Below are 16,693 nucleotides of genomic sequence, written 5' to 3' on the forward strand. Positions count from 1 at the left end.
CAGGTTTTGTAAGGTTTCCAATGGCTTCAGATCTTTTCTGTGTGATGTATGGGCGCGAGTGCAAGTTCGGAGCTCCTTACTTCTCCGCCATCTTGCCCTTACCATCTTTGCCTTTCTTTTTAAAACCACTAGCTCCTTGTGGATTATTTTTCTTCTGTATGATTTTTTTTAAGTACATTTATCTAATTTCTCAAAAACTTCAGCATTTTAAATACTAGAACTGTGTTTGTGATGCCTGGGTGGCTCCGTTGGTTAAGTATCTGACTTGGGCTCAGGTCATGGTGATCTTGCAGTCTGTGGGTTCAAACCCCCTATCAGGTTTTGTGTTGACAGCTCAGAGCCTGGAGCTGGCTCTGGGTTCTGTATCTCCCTCTCTCTGCCCCTCTCTCACTCACGCTCTATCTCTCAAAAATGAATAAACGTTAAAAAAAACTTTTTTAAATATTAGAACTGCATTTGTTACCAAACAGTCTGTCATTCCTAAATGCTAACTCAGGAAACAAACAGGTAAACCTTAGTGTTCTGCTGCGGCCATACTGCATTCCAAGGAATAATAAAGCAGCTGGACAAATTGAAAGCATAGCTCCTGCCTAAGTTTGCCAACACTCTTGCCAAAGAAACTCAGAGAAACTCATTGTAAGAGAAGCCGGTACTTAAGAGATGAGGGCTTAGAAAAAAGAAAGGGAGAAATTTATTCGGGGTGCTGGCAGCGGAGGGCACACGTCAGGCTCAAGTGTTACTGACTTCTCCATCAGCAAGATGGACACCTAGAATTTTAGAGAGAAAGGCTCAGGGGGGTACGTGCAAGAGAGCAGGCAAAGAGCATATGATCATGGGTGAGGGTCAGTATATGTTCAGCCCACCATCTTGCACAGGGAAGGGATGTGTGGGTATGGTCTTCCAGGCCTTCTGTTACTCTCAGGGCTTTTCTGGGCTGGCTATAGGGATGTTCCAGTCATTGCAAAACACCTTCATCAGTTGTGGGTGCCTCAAAACGGTGTGATACAAAATCAGCACAGTGGGTTTGGTTATAACATGTTTGGTTAGAGTTAAGCTGTCTTGTCTATTTTTGGTTTTAACTATTGGGGTCTGTGGTTGAGGAAAAGGGCTTGCTAACACATTGAATTTTATGATAGATTTAGGAGAGAATTCAGTTGTTTATGATTTTATGTCATTTATGCATAAAATTGATGCATTTCTGCATTCAGATCTCATTAGATACTCTATATAAGGTTTAACTGTTTCATAAAAGTATTAGGTCAGTTCTGAAATACTTTATGGTTTTGTTGTTATGTGATTAGTATTTAGTGTTAAAATATTTTCTACTTGATTATTGCTGAGACATAGAAATGTTTAATTTTTATGTTAATCTTATATGTGAAACCTATTAGGACTCTCATGTATTATGATGGATTGTTGAATCTCTAGAGTTTACTCTATAGATGATTATATATCACCTGTAAACAATTTCAGTTTTGTCTCATTTCCTAACGTTAAACCTTTTGCTTCATTCTCTTGTCTAATTGCATTAGGCAGGACTTTGAGCACTATAATGTATCACTAAGAGTGAATCTTTTTGTTCTTGTTCTAGGATGGCATCTAAAGTTCTTTGTTGCTGTGATTTCTGAGATAGGTTTTCGATACATGATAGACATTCCTTTGCATTCTAAGTTTTTTGGGAGTTTCCTTTCATGTATTGATTAGCCTGAATGAAATTAATAATTTGTATAGTGGTAACCACCCTGGCATTTCTAGAATAAATTATATTTAAATAGAATATGTTTGGTTTTGTTGTGCTTTGCTTGAATACAGTGTCATATTTAATATCTTACTAAGGATTATCACATCTGTTTATGTCTAAATTTGGTAGGTTTTTTTTTTTGTTCTTTATCCAGTTTTGAAATCAAGATTTTATTCTCTTTGTAAAATTATCTTCAGTGGTTTCTTACCCTTCTGAAACAAATTTTCTGTGACAGAGATTAATTCTTCCTTGAAATTTTGAGAGTATACTCATATCAAAGCCATATTAGTTTTGAATTTGTTTTGAGGAAAAAGGGTTTTGATTCCCATTTTTACTTCTTCAGTGGTTCTCTATCTAAATTAACTTTTATTTCTTACTATACTAATTTTGGCTTTTATAAACATTTTTTATACATCAGTTTCATCACAGTTTTTAAATTTTATAGTTGACAATATTTTTATTAGCGTATAAAACTGTGCTATTTCTCATTAATATCTTTTTCATGTATTTTATTTGTATCTTTTTGTTGATCAGTCATCTCTATCTTACTATTTTTGTTTTTGAGAGACAGAGAACTTGCGTGGGGGAGGGGCAGGAGAGAGAGAATCTTAAGCAGACTCCACACTCAGTTTAGAGCCCATCGCAGGGTTCTGTCTCACGACCATTGGATCACGACCGGAGCCAAAATTAAGAGTCAGATGCTCAACCACTTGAGCTACCCAGACACCCTTGTCTTACCTTCTTTTTAATGAACTAGCTTCTTTTAGCTTGTTTTGTGTTTTCTAATAATTATATTTAAAGTAATAAATATAACTTTTAAGTACACTTACTACTTTTCAAAAAAATTGGATATAAAGTGTTTTCAAAGACTTTCAGTGATAAATATTTTTATTATCTTTATGATTACTGGTTTAATTGTGGATTATTCATTGGTAAGTTTCTGTTCCTTCCAAGTCAGATTTTCTTAAGCTGTCCTTTGTTATTTTATTCTATTATCTGAAAATGTGTTCTGAGTGGTTTGGTCAGTTTTCTCTATTTTCTAAATATGTTTTAAAAACAACTGTCTAACTGTGTTTATAGTTATGTATTTATATTCATTACTTTGAATTTATTTAAATTACCTGTATCAATGAAGCTTTTTCCTTTTCAAGTCTATACTAAAATATTTGATATGCTAGTTACTGTTTCCTTGTAAACTTCACAAACTTACCAGTATCTTTCCCTCAAATAAAAAAAAATACTTGACATTCCACTTGTCTGTGTTGTTGGAATTATCTGAGTTTAAAATATGTATTGTTAAAGCTGTGGGTGTGTGTCCATCCGTTCGTGTGTGTCCTTATCTATTTTCAATACTTGTTCATTTAGACAGAGTAAACTTCCCTTTGATATTTTTTCATCCTTTCTCTTTCTATGGAACAGTAATTATTTCATAGACTTCCCCAAGATTATCTCTCCTCCTAGTTTATTTCTTAAAGATTATTTTTAAATCATCTGAGACCTTGTTGGCTAAAAAAATCCTATTTTCGTTACGCTTCAGATGATGGTTTGGTTGGTTTCAAAAGTCTAGTTTTAAGGTTTTTTTCTCCATTATCATTGGAGATTTGGGCAGAACATGTCTTATTTAAAATGTACAGTTACGGCCCTCCAGCTGTGTCAGATATCCTGATTCATGAGGTACATTGGTACTTTTGGGGAGTCCTCACAGATCTCTTCCCCACTCTAGGTATTTGCGATTTCATTTCCCAGAGTAGATGGTGGCTCCTCTGGCTATTTACTTTGAGTCTCATCCCCTGACTTTCAAGTTTCCTCTGTTAGAGTTCATTGCCCTGTAGGTAGTCTTGTTGGGCAAAGTCTTTTAAAACTCTTAAGACTGGCTCCCTTTAAGTATTCCATATCTGGCCTGCAGGTAACACAGCCAATTTTGAATGACCCCTTGTACCTCTTCTCGTCTTAATTTATGACCATGTGTTGCTCTAGTCAGCTTTTCACATTTATACTTTTTTAAGCTCTACACCTGGTACCATTTCCTAAACCTTCTCACATTTATATGGGATGTTTATAAAAATTTTTATAGTGGTTTTCTGAAACTTTGGCTCCAGTTTCTCTGGGGGAGGTTTCAGAGTTACACAATACTCTGACATTTTCTCTTGAAAGAAGTATTCTCCATCCATTGTATTGCTCAATCCCCTTATTTCTATTTATATATTATTTTAGTGAATAATGAGCTGAGATCACAAAACCAGCTTTCTAGTCTTTGACAGCATTTGCATGAAATGATCTGACCTTATTTCTCTTGGCTTATGGGATCTCTATCAAAATAACAGATAAAGTCTCACACATAATATCCTGTTGTATCTCTTTTAAATTCTTTGTTAATTTTCCTTTTTTGGGTATAGGTTATTTTCTTTTCAGTTATAAATTTGGGTTCCTAAGATGTCTTGTTAAATTTTGGTTCCTATGAGTTTAATGGTCTCCTAAGGGTATTAGCTAATTTAGCTGATTTCATCATATAATTGGATGAAGGAATAAAACTTAAGCCTTTGCCTTGTGCCTCTCCTCATAATTTAGGGCTATGCATTGGACATGGGCAAAAACATTTCTCCTTCAGGACAGAAAGCCTCTGGTTATAATTTGTAACTCCTCCTCGACAGTCTTAAAACTGTCTCCTTCAGGGGCGCCTGGGTGGCTTAGTCGGTTAAGCGTCCGACTTTCGCTTAGGTCATGATCTCGCGGTTCGTGGGTTCGAGCCCCGCGTCGGGCTCTGTGCTGACTGCCAGCTCAGAGCCTGGAGCCTGTTTCAGTCTGTGACTCCCTCTCTCTCTGACCCTCCCCTGCTCACACTGTCTCTCTCTCTCCTAGAAATAAATAAAACATTAAAAAAATTAAAAAAACAAAAAAACAAAAAAAAACTGTCTCCTTCAGTGGTAATCTCATGGCCCTCAAAATATGTAAGGGAAATTCAGGGACATTTAGGTCATAGGCTAGCCAGTCTGCCTAATTTGTACCATTAATTTCCTAGTGCCTCTTGGTTCCACCAAAACCCTATAGTTAAATCTCTCACACTATATTTGGCTACTGTTTTTGCTTCACAGTAGAATTAGAACAAGCATTGTTGAGTGGGGGGAAAAATATACTAAAAAAATGCTCTAACCTGCCTCCCATCCTTGATATCTAGTCCTTTCTCATTCAGAACTATAGTCCCTTATACTGTGATGCAACTACCTTCTTTTGCTGTAAAGGTTACTCTGATTTTATGGTTATTGACAGTTCCCTCAACTTCCTCTTCTGAGACATATCTAGGATTGAATTCTGAAGAATGAATTTATACCCCTACATCTTACGAAGTACCTGTATGACCCAAGAATTCTATACTTTATCTATTCATTGTTCATCTCTAATTGTATCAGACCTTTTTAAGCATCTTTAATAGTCAGGAAATAGACATTCCTTTTTTGGAAAAAAAAATTAAAAGCCCATAACTGCAAACTAAGAAATGGCTCATACTTTGAGAATACATAAATGAAAAGATAGGGAGTTTGTGTTAGTAAAGGAATGGTTTTGACTAATGAATCCACTTTATGTAGAAAGAAGACTAAGTATTGTAAATATAGTGATAAATATAATTTAAAATAGACATTTTTCTGGGACACCTGGCTGGTTCAGTTGGTGGGTCATGTAACTTCTGATCTCAAGTTTGTTAGTTCAAGCCCCATATTGAAGGTAGAGCTTACTTAAGAAGAAAGAAAGAGGGAGGAAGGGAGGAAGAAAAGAAAGACAATTCTGGAAAGAAGAGTTATGTACTATAATAATAACTTAACTGAAATGGACAGATATATTCCCAGTGCCTATCAACAAAAATGTTATGCACATTTAAAGAAATTTAGCTAATTTGGGCTAATATATCCCAAGGTGTACATACCATGGGTGTCTGTGTGGAAAGAAATGTGGACATTTTACTTTCTTATTTTATCTGTATTTTCTGAATTTTATATAATGATGATTAGGTATCTTATAATTAAAGAGATATTACTTTCAAAGTAAGATTAAAAGAGACAAAGATAAAATCAGTATGCCTTGAGCTTTTATGAACTTTACAAAATTTATGGGGGGGGAGGGTTGGTTTTTTTTTTTTTTTCCTTTCCTAGGAGAGAGAGAGAGACAGCGTGAGCAGGGGAGGGTCAGAGAGAGAGGGAGTCACAGACTGAAACAGGCTCCAGGCTCTGAGCCAGCAGTCAGCACAGAGCCCGACACGGGGCTCAAACCCACGAACCGCGAGATCGTGACCTAAGCGAAAGTCGGACGCTTAACCGACTAAGCCACCGAGGCGCCCCGAACTTTACAAAATTTAAATAAAGATAGAACTGAAACTAAACATTTATTTTGGCTCATATGTTGCTTTCTCAATTTTTCAGTGGAAGTGAAGAAGCTCTTTCCAATGAAGACTGTGAAAATGTTTACCACTTGGTGTACTCAGCACATCGCCCTGTTGCTGTGGCAGCTGGGGAATTCCTTCACAAAAAGTGAGTTAGTTATCTTTGAAAACAGATTCTAATTTTGTATTTTGTTTTGTTATTGTTTTAGAGTTAGGAAACGAAAGTAATAGTGACTAAAAATAGTGCTAGAAGTGGTCACTTCGAATTCTGGGGAGTGTAATTTCCTTACAGCATGTGCACATCACAAATCATATATCTGTAAGAATGATGTCCCTTGTGACTTACTTTTCCCTGAAATTTAAAAGGATGGTTCTTAGCTAGTGGTGTAAGTGGAGATTGGGGAAGTGCATGAAGTTTATAAAAGCTCCCGCATGAAGTTCATTATTTATATTTCATTTCACCAGGGTTTTTCCCCCCTCTTAAAATTCTTAGTTCTCATCACCTTCTCAACATGTGTAATCTAAAATCACCTTCAAAATGCCTCCCAACTTTTCATATTTTGTTGTTGTTGCTGTTTTAACTCTTTCTGTGGGGGGGTGAAGATTATTTTAATCAGTAATTTATAGTGATTCTGAAAGCTATATATACAGTTGCAGCTTAAGTAAAAAGCAAACCTTTATCTTTTTATTTAAAAGGCTTGAGCTAATGAGACTTTATGAGTATAATTAAATGTTCTTATGAAATACACTTCGATGGTGGCCTGCTGTATGTTTTGTAATTTATTAGTAAATCATTTTTAAAGTGTAAACATTTTTGGGAGGGGACTGCATTTTACTTTTTTTTTTTTTATTTATAGATTTAACTTTAGTGACTAATCGTTGGCAGGTGAACCCAAAAAGTCTACGACATGTAGTAATTTGTGATTATGCTAAACACAGATATAAATCATGCACTGGACATCTGTTGTGCATGGGTGATTAACTTTGATAATGAGCAGGCCTGGCCCTCCATTCAGCATCTGCTTCTCAGTGCTGCAACAACAGACTGTTCTGTACTCAGTGGTACCTCTCAAAGTGGGAAAAGTTTCTTCTATGTGAAAAATCTTTAAGAACGCAGCTGGCTTGTAGCACATACTGGTAATGAAAGTAAGGAAGAAAGTCCACAGATTTTTAGGCATGACTTTTTTTTAAGTAATATATTGAATTTGCCACTGACTGGGACATCTATGGCTAATAAAATAGTTCTATTTCCATATTTATCTAGAGGTGTTGTCTGTCACAAATATCAAGGGTGTACTATAGTCTCCTTTTTTTTTTAAACTTTTTTTTTTTTTTAATTTATTTCTAGGAGAGAGAGAGAGACAGCATGAACAGGGGAGGGTTAGAGAGAGAGGGAGACACAGACTCTGAAATAGGCTCCAGGCTCTGAGCTAGCTGTCAGCACAGAGCCCGAGGCGGGGCTCGAACCCACGAATCGCGAGATCATGACCTAAGCGAAAGTCGGACGCTTAACTGACTAAGCCACCCAGGCGCCCCAAGGGTGTACTGTAGTCTTAATTTTCCTTCCCTTTCCAAGACTGTCATATTCTTGTTAGTCTCTGTTCTCTACTTGACTTTCCAAAAGCTTTGTGTTTTAGAATTTATTACTTTTATAGTTTCTGTGAAAAAAATAGATTACCGAGGTTGGTTGGTTCTCTACATAATAGAGGCCATAAACTGGCAGCACTTGTGTCAGAAAGACCCTTGGATATATCTTATTTTATCTACATTATATTTTGCTAAGTTTGTTATACTTGCTAAAAAGTTTAAAATTGGAATGTTGGCGGATGGGGGCAAGATGGCAGAGAAGTAAGGAGCTCTGTACTTGCACTCACGCCCATACCTCACACGGAAAAGATCTGGAGCCATTGGAAACCTTACGAAACCTGAGAGATTGGGAGAAAAAGGATGCAGAATCCACTGAAAAAGCCTTCTAACGTGAGTGCGAACTGGGGAAGATAAAATCGGGCCGGAATCGGAGACTCCAGAGTCGGAGGCGATCCCCCTCTGCAGGGAGTGAGAGGGTAAAAAGAGTCCAAAACAGAAAAACCTCCGCCTGGGGGAAAACCTCCCCTCGGGGCATAGAAACACTCTACGTGCCAAATACCTACACGCCAGGTCCCCTCGCGCCAACTGGTCCCGGAGGTGCTGAGCACACAGACTGCTTCTTTGTGCTGGCTCCTGGCTGGGTGGACTTCTAGAGTAGCGGCGCACCTGCCGCCATTGTCCTCCCGGTTGGCTTGGGCCCCTGGAAGAGCCGCACGCGGACACCGGGCATCGGCGCTTTTGGTAGGCTGGAACTCTAGAGGGAAGGCAAAGAGCTAAAAACAGGGAGATTTGTCCACGAGTTCGTGTTTCGGATGATGAGACGTAGAGGGACCTGGTTTTCCTCACTCCAGCGGCTCGGGCTCAGCACATCCGGCAGACAAGCCCCCGCCCCTGCTCGCCAGCCCGACCCAGGGAAGGAAGCAGCAATTCTGACTCCACCCCCAGAGCCAGGCAGGAGGCCTGGAATTGCCCCGAGGGATTTGCCTGGGAATTTGTGTCTAAGGCAATTTCAGCGGGGAGCTTGGACTGGGATTTGGAGACTGGGACTGGCCCGGGTTGAAGAGTGCAACCAACTTTGGCTGTGGTCCCAGTACAGGGTGTTTACATGCCCAAAAAACCGAGGTGCAGCACTTGGTTCAAGAAGGGACTGGAGCACCGCCACTCTCCACCCCACAACCTCCAAGGCAGAAATCCCGCCTGACGCATTAGATCACACCACGCCCATCCCTGCTTGAGAGCTGCCCTCCTCCCTTGTTTTTTTTTTTCTTTGTTTTTCTCTTTTCTTTCTTTTTTCCCCCAGAACACTTACCGGATTAACTCTGGTCACCAGTCACCGGCTTGCTTAAAAAATGGCAACTAATCCATTCTGTAGATGTAAATTCTACAACTACCGACATTTTCATCTCTTTCACTCAGGAGTAATTAGACGATATAGTCTCTCTGGATAATACCAGCGCCCTTCTCTCACCTATCCAACCATATTCTACCCTTTAGCTCTTCGAAAAAAGCTTCTTATCCCTTCTGACTGTTCATTCTGTTTGCAATTTTGCCTCATCCCCGCCCTGTCCTCTCTCTCTTTCTCTAACCTCTTCAACCAGCACTGCATAAACAAGGCTATTTAACTGTAGCTGGGAAATCCGGTTTATGCTTTAAACCGTTCTTTCTCCATCGGTTTCCTCCTTTTTTCCTTTTCATTTCTCCCTTTTGACCCTTTTATGTATTTTATACTCTCTATTATTCGCCCTCCCTCCTCCATCTTTTCTCGTAACTTTTTCGTTTTCCCTCTCGGTTTGCATGTTAGTTGAATTACTCTGTGCATTTGTGTGCCCCTGCTCCCTGTGTGTTTGTCTGTCTGTTTTCTTTTTCAGGGCTACCTCAAGAAACAAGCCAGAGTACACAGGTGGAGAGTCCCAAATATCACTACAAATAGGAAAATAAAATAACCAAGGTCCCAACAAGAGAGACCAAGAAATACCATTCAAAAAACACTCTCGGAAAGGATAGGCCCTGGACAGTCAAAGAGTCTTCTTGGATACAGCAACGCTCATAGGTGCAGAGAGCATAACAGGTCTTTAAACTAACAAGAGCTAGAAAGGTAATGAAAATGACGAAACGAAAAGGCTCCCCTCCAAAGAAACTCCAAGAAGAAATGACAGCTAATGAACTGCTCAAAACAGATATCAGCAGCATCACTGAACAAGATTTTAGAATAATAATGGTAAAATTAATAGTTGGGCTTGAAAAAAGCATAGGGGACATCAAAGAAACTATGGCTACAGACAGAATGGAAAATAAAAATAGGCATGAAGAATTAAAAAATGCGATAAATGAGATACATAATAAATTAAAGGCCTCCAATGTACAATTGAAGAGGCAGAAAGGAGAATGAGTGATTTAGAAGACACCATTAGAGAAAAAGAGGAAACTGAGAAAAAAAGAGACAAACTGATCCAGGAACATGCAAGAAGAGTTCGAGAGCTCAGCGACACGGTCAAACGCAACAATATCCGTATCATAGGAATCCCAGAAGAGGAAGAGAGGGGGAAAGGTGCTGCAGGAGTCCTGGAACAAATTATAGCAGAGAACTTCCCCGACCTGGGGAAGGAAGTAAATGTGGAAATACAAGAGGCTCAGAGGACTCCCCTCAGACGTAACTTGAATCGATCTTCTGCACGGCATATCATAGTAAAAATGGCAAAATACAAGGACAAAGAGGATTTTGAAAGCAGCTAGGGAGAAAAGGGCCCTCACATACAAAGGCAAACCTATCAGAGTGGCGACAGACCTATCTACTGAAACGTGGCAGGCCAGAAAGGAATGGCAGGACATCTTCAATGTGATGAACGGAAAAAATATACAGCGAAGAATCCCCTATCCAGCAAGCCTGTCATTCAAAATAGAAGGAGAGATAAAAGGCTTTCCAAATAAACAGAAGTTGAAAGCATTTGTCACCACGAAGCCAGCCCTACAAGAAATCCTGAGGGGGATGCTCTGAAGGAAATGTTGCAAGGAACAAAGATACCAGAGACACCACCACAAACATGAACCCCACAAAAGACACAAAGACTCTAAACCCACATATTTCAATAACAACACTGAATGCAAATGGGCTGAATGCTCCAATCCAAAGACATAGGGTAGCAGAATGGATACAAAAACAAAATCCATCTATATGCTGTCTACAAGAAACTCATCTTAGACTGGAATATACCTTCAAATTAAAAGTAAGGAGATGGAGAAATAAATATCATGCTACAAGAAATCAAAAGAAAGCTAGAGTAGCTATGCTTATATGAGACAAACTGGACTTTAAGTTAAAGACAATAACAAGGGATGAAGAAGGGCATTACATAATAATTACAGGGTCTATCCATCAGGAAAAACCAACTGTCATAAATGTCTACGCACCAAATATGGGAGCACCTAAATATCTAAAACAATTAATCACAAACAGAAATAAGCTTATAGATAAGAATGTGCTAATAGCAGTGGACTTTAATACTCCCCTTAAAGCAATGGATAGGTCAACCAGACAGAAAATCACTAAAGAAATAATGGACTTGAAAGACACATTGGACCAGATGGATCTGACAGATATATTCAGAACTCTACATCCTGAGGCCAGGGAATTCACTTTCTTCTCAAGTGCGCATGGCACATTCTCCAAGATAGATCACATCCTGGGATATAAAGTAGCCCTCAATAAATATAAAAGAATTGAGATCATACCATGCACACTCTCAGATCACAATGCTTTGAAACTTGAAGTTCATTACAGGAAGAAGTCTGGAAAACCTCCAAAAAGATGGAGGATAAGAACACCATACTAAAGAATGAATGGGCCAATCAGGCAATTAGAGAGGAAATTTAAAAATATATGGAAACAAATGAATATGAAAACACAACAATCCAAACTCTATGGGATGCGGCAAAGGCAGTCCTAAGAGGAAAGTACATTGCTCTCCAGGCCTATTTCAAGAGATTAGAAAAAGCGCAAGTGCAAAATCTAATAGCTCACCTAAAGGAACTAGAGGCAGAGCAACAAGAACGCCCTAACCCAGTAGAGGAAGAGAAATAGTAAAAATTAGAGCAGAAATAAACAACATAGAGACCAAAGAAAGAATTGAACAAATCAATGAAACCAAGACTTGGTGTTCTGAAAAATAAACAAAATTGACAAACCTCTAGCCAGACTTTTCAAAAGAAAAGAGAGAGCACCCAAATAGACAAAATTATGAATGAAAATGGACTTATTACAACCAACCCCTCAGAGATATAAGCAATTATCAAGGAATACTATGAAAAATTATATGCCAACAAATTGGACAACTTAGAAGAAATGGACACATTCCTAAAAACACACTCACTACCAAAACTCACACGGGAAGAAATAGAAAATCTGAATAGATACAAACGAGTGAAGAAATCGAATCAGTTATCAAACATCTCCCAACAAATAAGAGCCCTGGACCTGATGGCTTCCCTGGGGAATTCTGCCAGATGTTTCAAACAGAATTAATCCCAATTCTTCTCCAGCTATTCCAAAAAATAGAAATCGAAGGAAAACTCCCGGACTCATTTTATGAAGCCAGCATCACTCTGATTCCCAAGCCAGACAGAGACCCAGCAAAAAAAGAGAACTACAGGCCTATATCCTTGATGAATACGGATGCAAAAATTCTCAACAAGATCCTTGCAAATCGAATCCAGCAGCATATCAAAAGAATCATCCACCAAGATCAAGTGGGATTCATTCCTGGGTTACAGGGCTGGTTCAACATTCGCAAATCAATCAATGTGATACATCATATCAATAAAAGAAAAGATAAAAACCATATGATCCTGTCAATAGATGCAGAAAAAGCATTTGACAAAATACAGCATCCCTTCTTAATAAAGACTCTCGAGAAAGTTGGGATAGAAGGAACCTACTTAAACATCATCAAAGCCATCTATGAGAAGCCTTCAGCTAACATCATCCTCAACGGGGAAAAACTGAGAGCTTTCCCCCTGAGATCAGGAACACGACAGGGATGTCCACTCTCACCACTGTTGTTTAACATAGTGCTGGAAGTCCTAGCATCAGCCATCAGACAACAAAAGGAAATCAAAGGCATCAGAATTGGCAAAGAGGAAGTCAAACTTTCACTCTTCGCAGATGACATGATACTCTACATAGAAAACCCGACAGACTCCACCAGAAGCCTACTAGAACTGATCCAAGAATTCAGCCAAGTTGCAGGGTACAAAATCAACGTACAGAAATCGGTTGCATTTTTATACACCAATAATGAAGCAACAGAAAGAGAAATCAAGAAACTGATCCCATTCACAATTGCACAAAAAACCATAAAATACCTCGGAATAAACCTAACCAAGGATACAAGAGATCTGTATGATGAAAACTATAGAAAACTTATGAAGGAAATTGAAGAAGACACAAAGAAATGGAAAAACATTCCATGCTCATGGATAGGAAGAATAAATATAGTTAAGATGTCATTACTACCTAAAGCACTCTACACATTCAATGCAATTCCAATCAAAATTGCACCAGCATACTTCTCAAAACTAGAACAAACTATCCAAAAATTTGTATGGAACCACAAAAGACCCCGAATAGCCAAAGTAATACTGAAAAATAAAACCAAAACGGGAGGTATCACCATCCCAGACTTCAGCCTCTACTACAAAGCTGTCATCCTCAAGACAGTATGGTATTGGCACAAAAACAGACACATAGACCAATGGAACAGAATTGAGAACTCAGAAGTGGACCCAAAAGTATACAGCCAACTGATCTTTGACAAAGCAGGAAAGAATATCCAATGGAAAAAAGACAGCCTTTTTAACAGATGGTGTTGGGAGAACTGGACAGCAACATGCAGAAGAATGAAACTAGATCATTTTCTCACACCATGCACAAAAATCAACTCAAAATGGATAAAGGACCTGAACGTGAGACAGGAAACTATCAACACCCTAGAGGAGAAAGCAGGAAACAACCTCCTTGATTCCCCACCGCAGCAACTTCTTACTTGACACATCCCCAAAAGCAAGGGAATCAAGAGCAAAAATAAATTATTGGGACCTCATCAAGATGAAAAGCTTCTGCACAGCAAAGGAAACAACCCACAAAACTAATAGGCAACCAGCGGAATGGGAAAAGATAGTTGCAAATGACATATCAGATAAAGGGTTAATATCCAGAATCTATAAGGAACTCACCAAACTCCACACCCGAAAAACAAACAACCCAGTGAATAAATGGGCAGAAGATATGAACAGACACCTCTCCAAAGAGGACATCCAGATGGCCAACAGACACATGAAATGATGCTCAGCATCCCTCCTCATCAGGGAAATACAAATCAAAACCACACCGAGATACCACCTCACGCCAGTCAGTGGCTAAAATGAGGAAAACAGAGAACTCTAGTTGCTGCGAGGATGTGGAGAAACGGGCACCCTCCTACACTGTTGGTGGGAATGCAAACTGGTACAGCCCCTCTGGAAAACAGTGTGGAGGTTCCTCAGGAAACTAACAATATAACTCCCCTAGGACCCAGCAATAGCACTGCTAGGAATTTACCCAGGGGATACAGAAATGCTGATGCATAGGAGCACATGGACCCCAATGTTTATAGCAGCACTCTCAACAATAGCTAAAACATGGAAAGAGCCTAAGTGTCCATCAACGGACGAATGGGTCAAGAAGATGTGGTTTATCTGTACAATGGAATGCTACATGGCAATGAGAAGGAACGAAATTTGGCCATGTGTTGCAACCTGGATGGAACTTGAGGGTGTTATGCTGAGTGAAATAAGTCAGGCAGAGGAGGTCAAATACCATATGTTTGCACGTATAGGAGGATTGGGAGGAACTTAACAGAGGACCATGGGGGAGAAGAAAGGGGGAAAGGGAGAGAGGCAAACCATGAGAGACTCTTGAATGCTGAGAAACAAACTGAGGACTGATGGATGTGGGGGGGCGGAGGGAGATGGGCATGGAGGAGGGCACTTCTGGGGACTAGCACTGGGTGTTATATGGAAACCAGTTTGACAGTAAACTATCTGTAAAAAAAAATAAATAAAAAATAAATTTGGAATGTTTTACGTAAAAATCCACAAGTGTAAGCCTTGTTATTTCTTATTTCTTTGTGAAAATGAAACCAAATCATATTCAAATGGAAAGTTCACTCAATAAGTTTGTTTTGCCTTGCATACAGTTTGAGAACTTGTGATTCTTAGTGATGTCTTTGAGCATTCGTCCACCATTTCATATTGTAATGTTTTAAAATCTTAACAAGTAAGCTGTAGAATAACCCCAGGAGTTCTGTGATTAAGTTTAAAAGAAAAATAAGCATGCGTGCACATACACACTAGGTCTGTTTTGTAGTTTAGTTTATAAGCTTATATATAAGCTTAACCATACATCCATAAATTAGTAAACCATAACCTGAAATGAGTATTTTAATGTCATCATAAAGTCTGTAATTTAGTTTTGGAAAGATTAGGTTAATTCCTCAGTACCTTATATAATTATAATCATCTAATTTTGTACATTTCAGTTATAAGGACCCTCTTTTTTTACCATTTGTTCTTCTGAAAGCCACCCAAGTAAACAGAACTTTCTTTTATATCAGTCTGATAGCTGTGCTGATGTAGCTTCAAAGTAATGCTCTAATCTTCCCCCCCGCCCCACTATATAGCTTCCCCATCCTTTCTTCCCCAAAATATTCAACTTCCCTTTACTCATTTTCTGCGTGAGATTGGTTTACTTTTAGGTCATATGAAATTGTTTTTCCCTTCATTCATTTATTTAGGCTCTCATCTGAAAGCCCAACTGTAATTTCCATAATTAAACCATCATACACTGTATCCCTATTCCTCTTTTATTTTTCCTTATAACACCTCAGTTAGCACAATTTATCTACTATTTATTTCTTTCCATTAGAGTGAGATCTCAGTGAGAATAGGAAGTTTGTCTTTGTTCCCTGTTATATTGCATTGAGCTAGAGAGATACCTGGAAATAAGGCACCTATAGCAGTCCTTATGGTTTTTTTAGGATACATCTTACTAGCAAATGAAAATTTTCAAGTTCTATATTCATCATATTTTAGAAGTTTTGTCACTAAATGATATATTTTTTTTAAATTTCTGGCTTATGTCATTTTATTCTGTACTGGTTATTGAGTACTGTTTTTAGGAAATAAGCTGAAAAGAATGCTAGAACCAGTCGATGAAAGTATGAATTTTTATAATTGTTGAACACTTGTTTAAAATTCTGTAATAACTTGACTCTGAAATTAATATTTAAGAAAATCATACTATTTAAAATTATTCTAGTATCATATAGGATAAAAGTTTATTTTTTTCACAAATACTTGAATACAGATAAATTTAAAAACTTCCTTTTACAGTGTATAAATGATTGAATTGACAAAATTTGTTAGATCTAACCATTTTCCTGCCTATAAAAACATCAGTTACATGGTTTGAAATAAATCGTTTGATATCTGATAATTTGTTTTTTTTTAACACTGAAATAAGTTGTAAAGTGAAGGAAAAGACTAAAATTCATGTCTATGCAAATTCGTAACGTTCTTGTTTTGTTACTTATTTTCTAGGCTGTTTAGCAGACATGATCCACAAGCAGAAGAAGCATTAGCAAAGAGGAGGGGAAGGAATAGTCCAAATGGCAACCTCATCAGAATGCTGGTTCTTTTCTTTCTTGAAAGTGAGGTAAATTTTAACATAATTGTTTGTTTTATTTTTGTATTAGATTAAATTTTAAATAAAATTGTCATTTAATTCATTGTAATTAATTGATATTTTTCAATCCTATGAAAATAAGCCTTTTTCTTACAGAAATGCTTGCATGAATTTCCTGATTATAGAATTTCTATTTTGCCTTTTGTGGAAGTACATATGGAGGTGTGGGTCAACACTGAATATGGCTAGCAGTTTTTAAACTTTTATGGTAGTGTAG

The 16,693-nt window shown here is 38.1% G+C and overlaps 1 protein-coding gene across 1 annotated transcript in view; it reads left to right on the forward strand.

Annotated features, from left to right (window-relative positions):
* Positions 1 to 6,153: 6,153 nt before the first annotated feature.
* Positions 6,154 to 16,693, forward strand: part of STAG1 (stromal antigen 1) — a gene marked incomplete at its 5' end in the record, with an annotated part of 115,853 nt that continues 105,313 nt past the window's right edge. Inside the window, 2 exons of the mRNA XM_039256472.1 lie at positions 6,154 to 6,261; positions 16,332 to 16,446. Coding sequence (XP_039112403.1) covers positions 6,154 to 6,261; positions 16,332 to 16,446 — 223 coding nt within the window. The remainder of the gene's footprint in view (positions 6,262 to 16,331; positions 16,447 to 16,693) is intronic.

This window comes from Hyaena hyaena, unplaced genomic scaffold (assembly GCF_003009895.1).
Source record: "Hyaena hyaena isolate Hyena2069 unplaced genomic scaffold, ASM300989v1 scaffold_575, whole genome shotgun sequence".
NCBI lineage: Eukaryota > Metazoa > Chordata > Mammalia > Carnivora > Hyaenidae > Hyaena > Hyaena hyaena.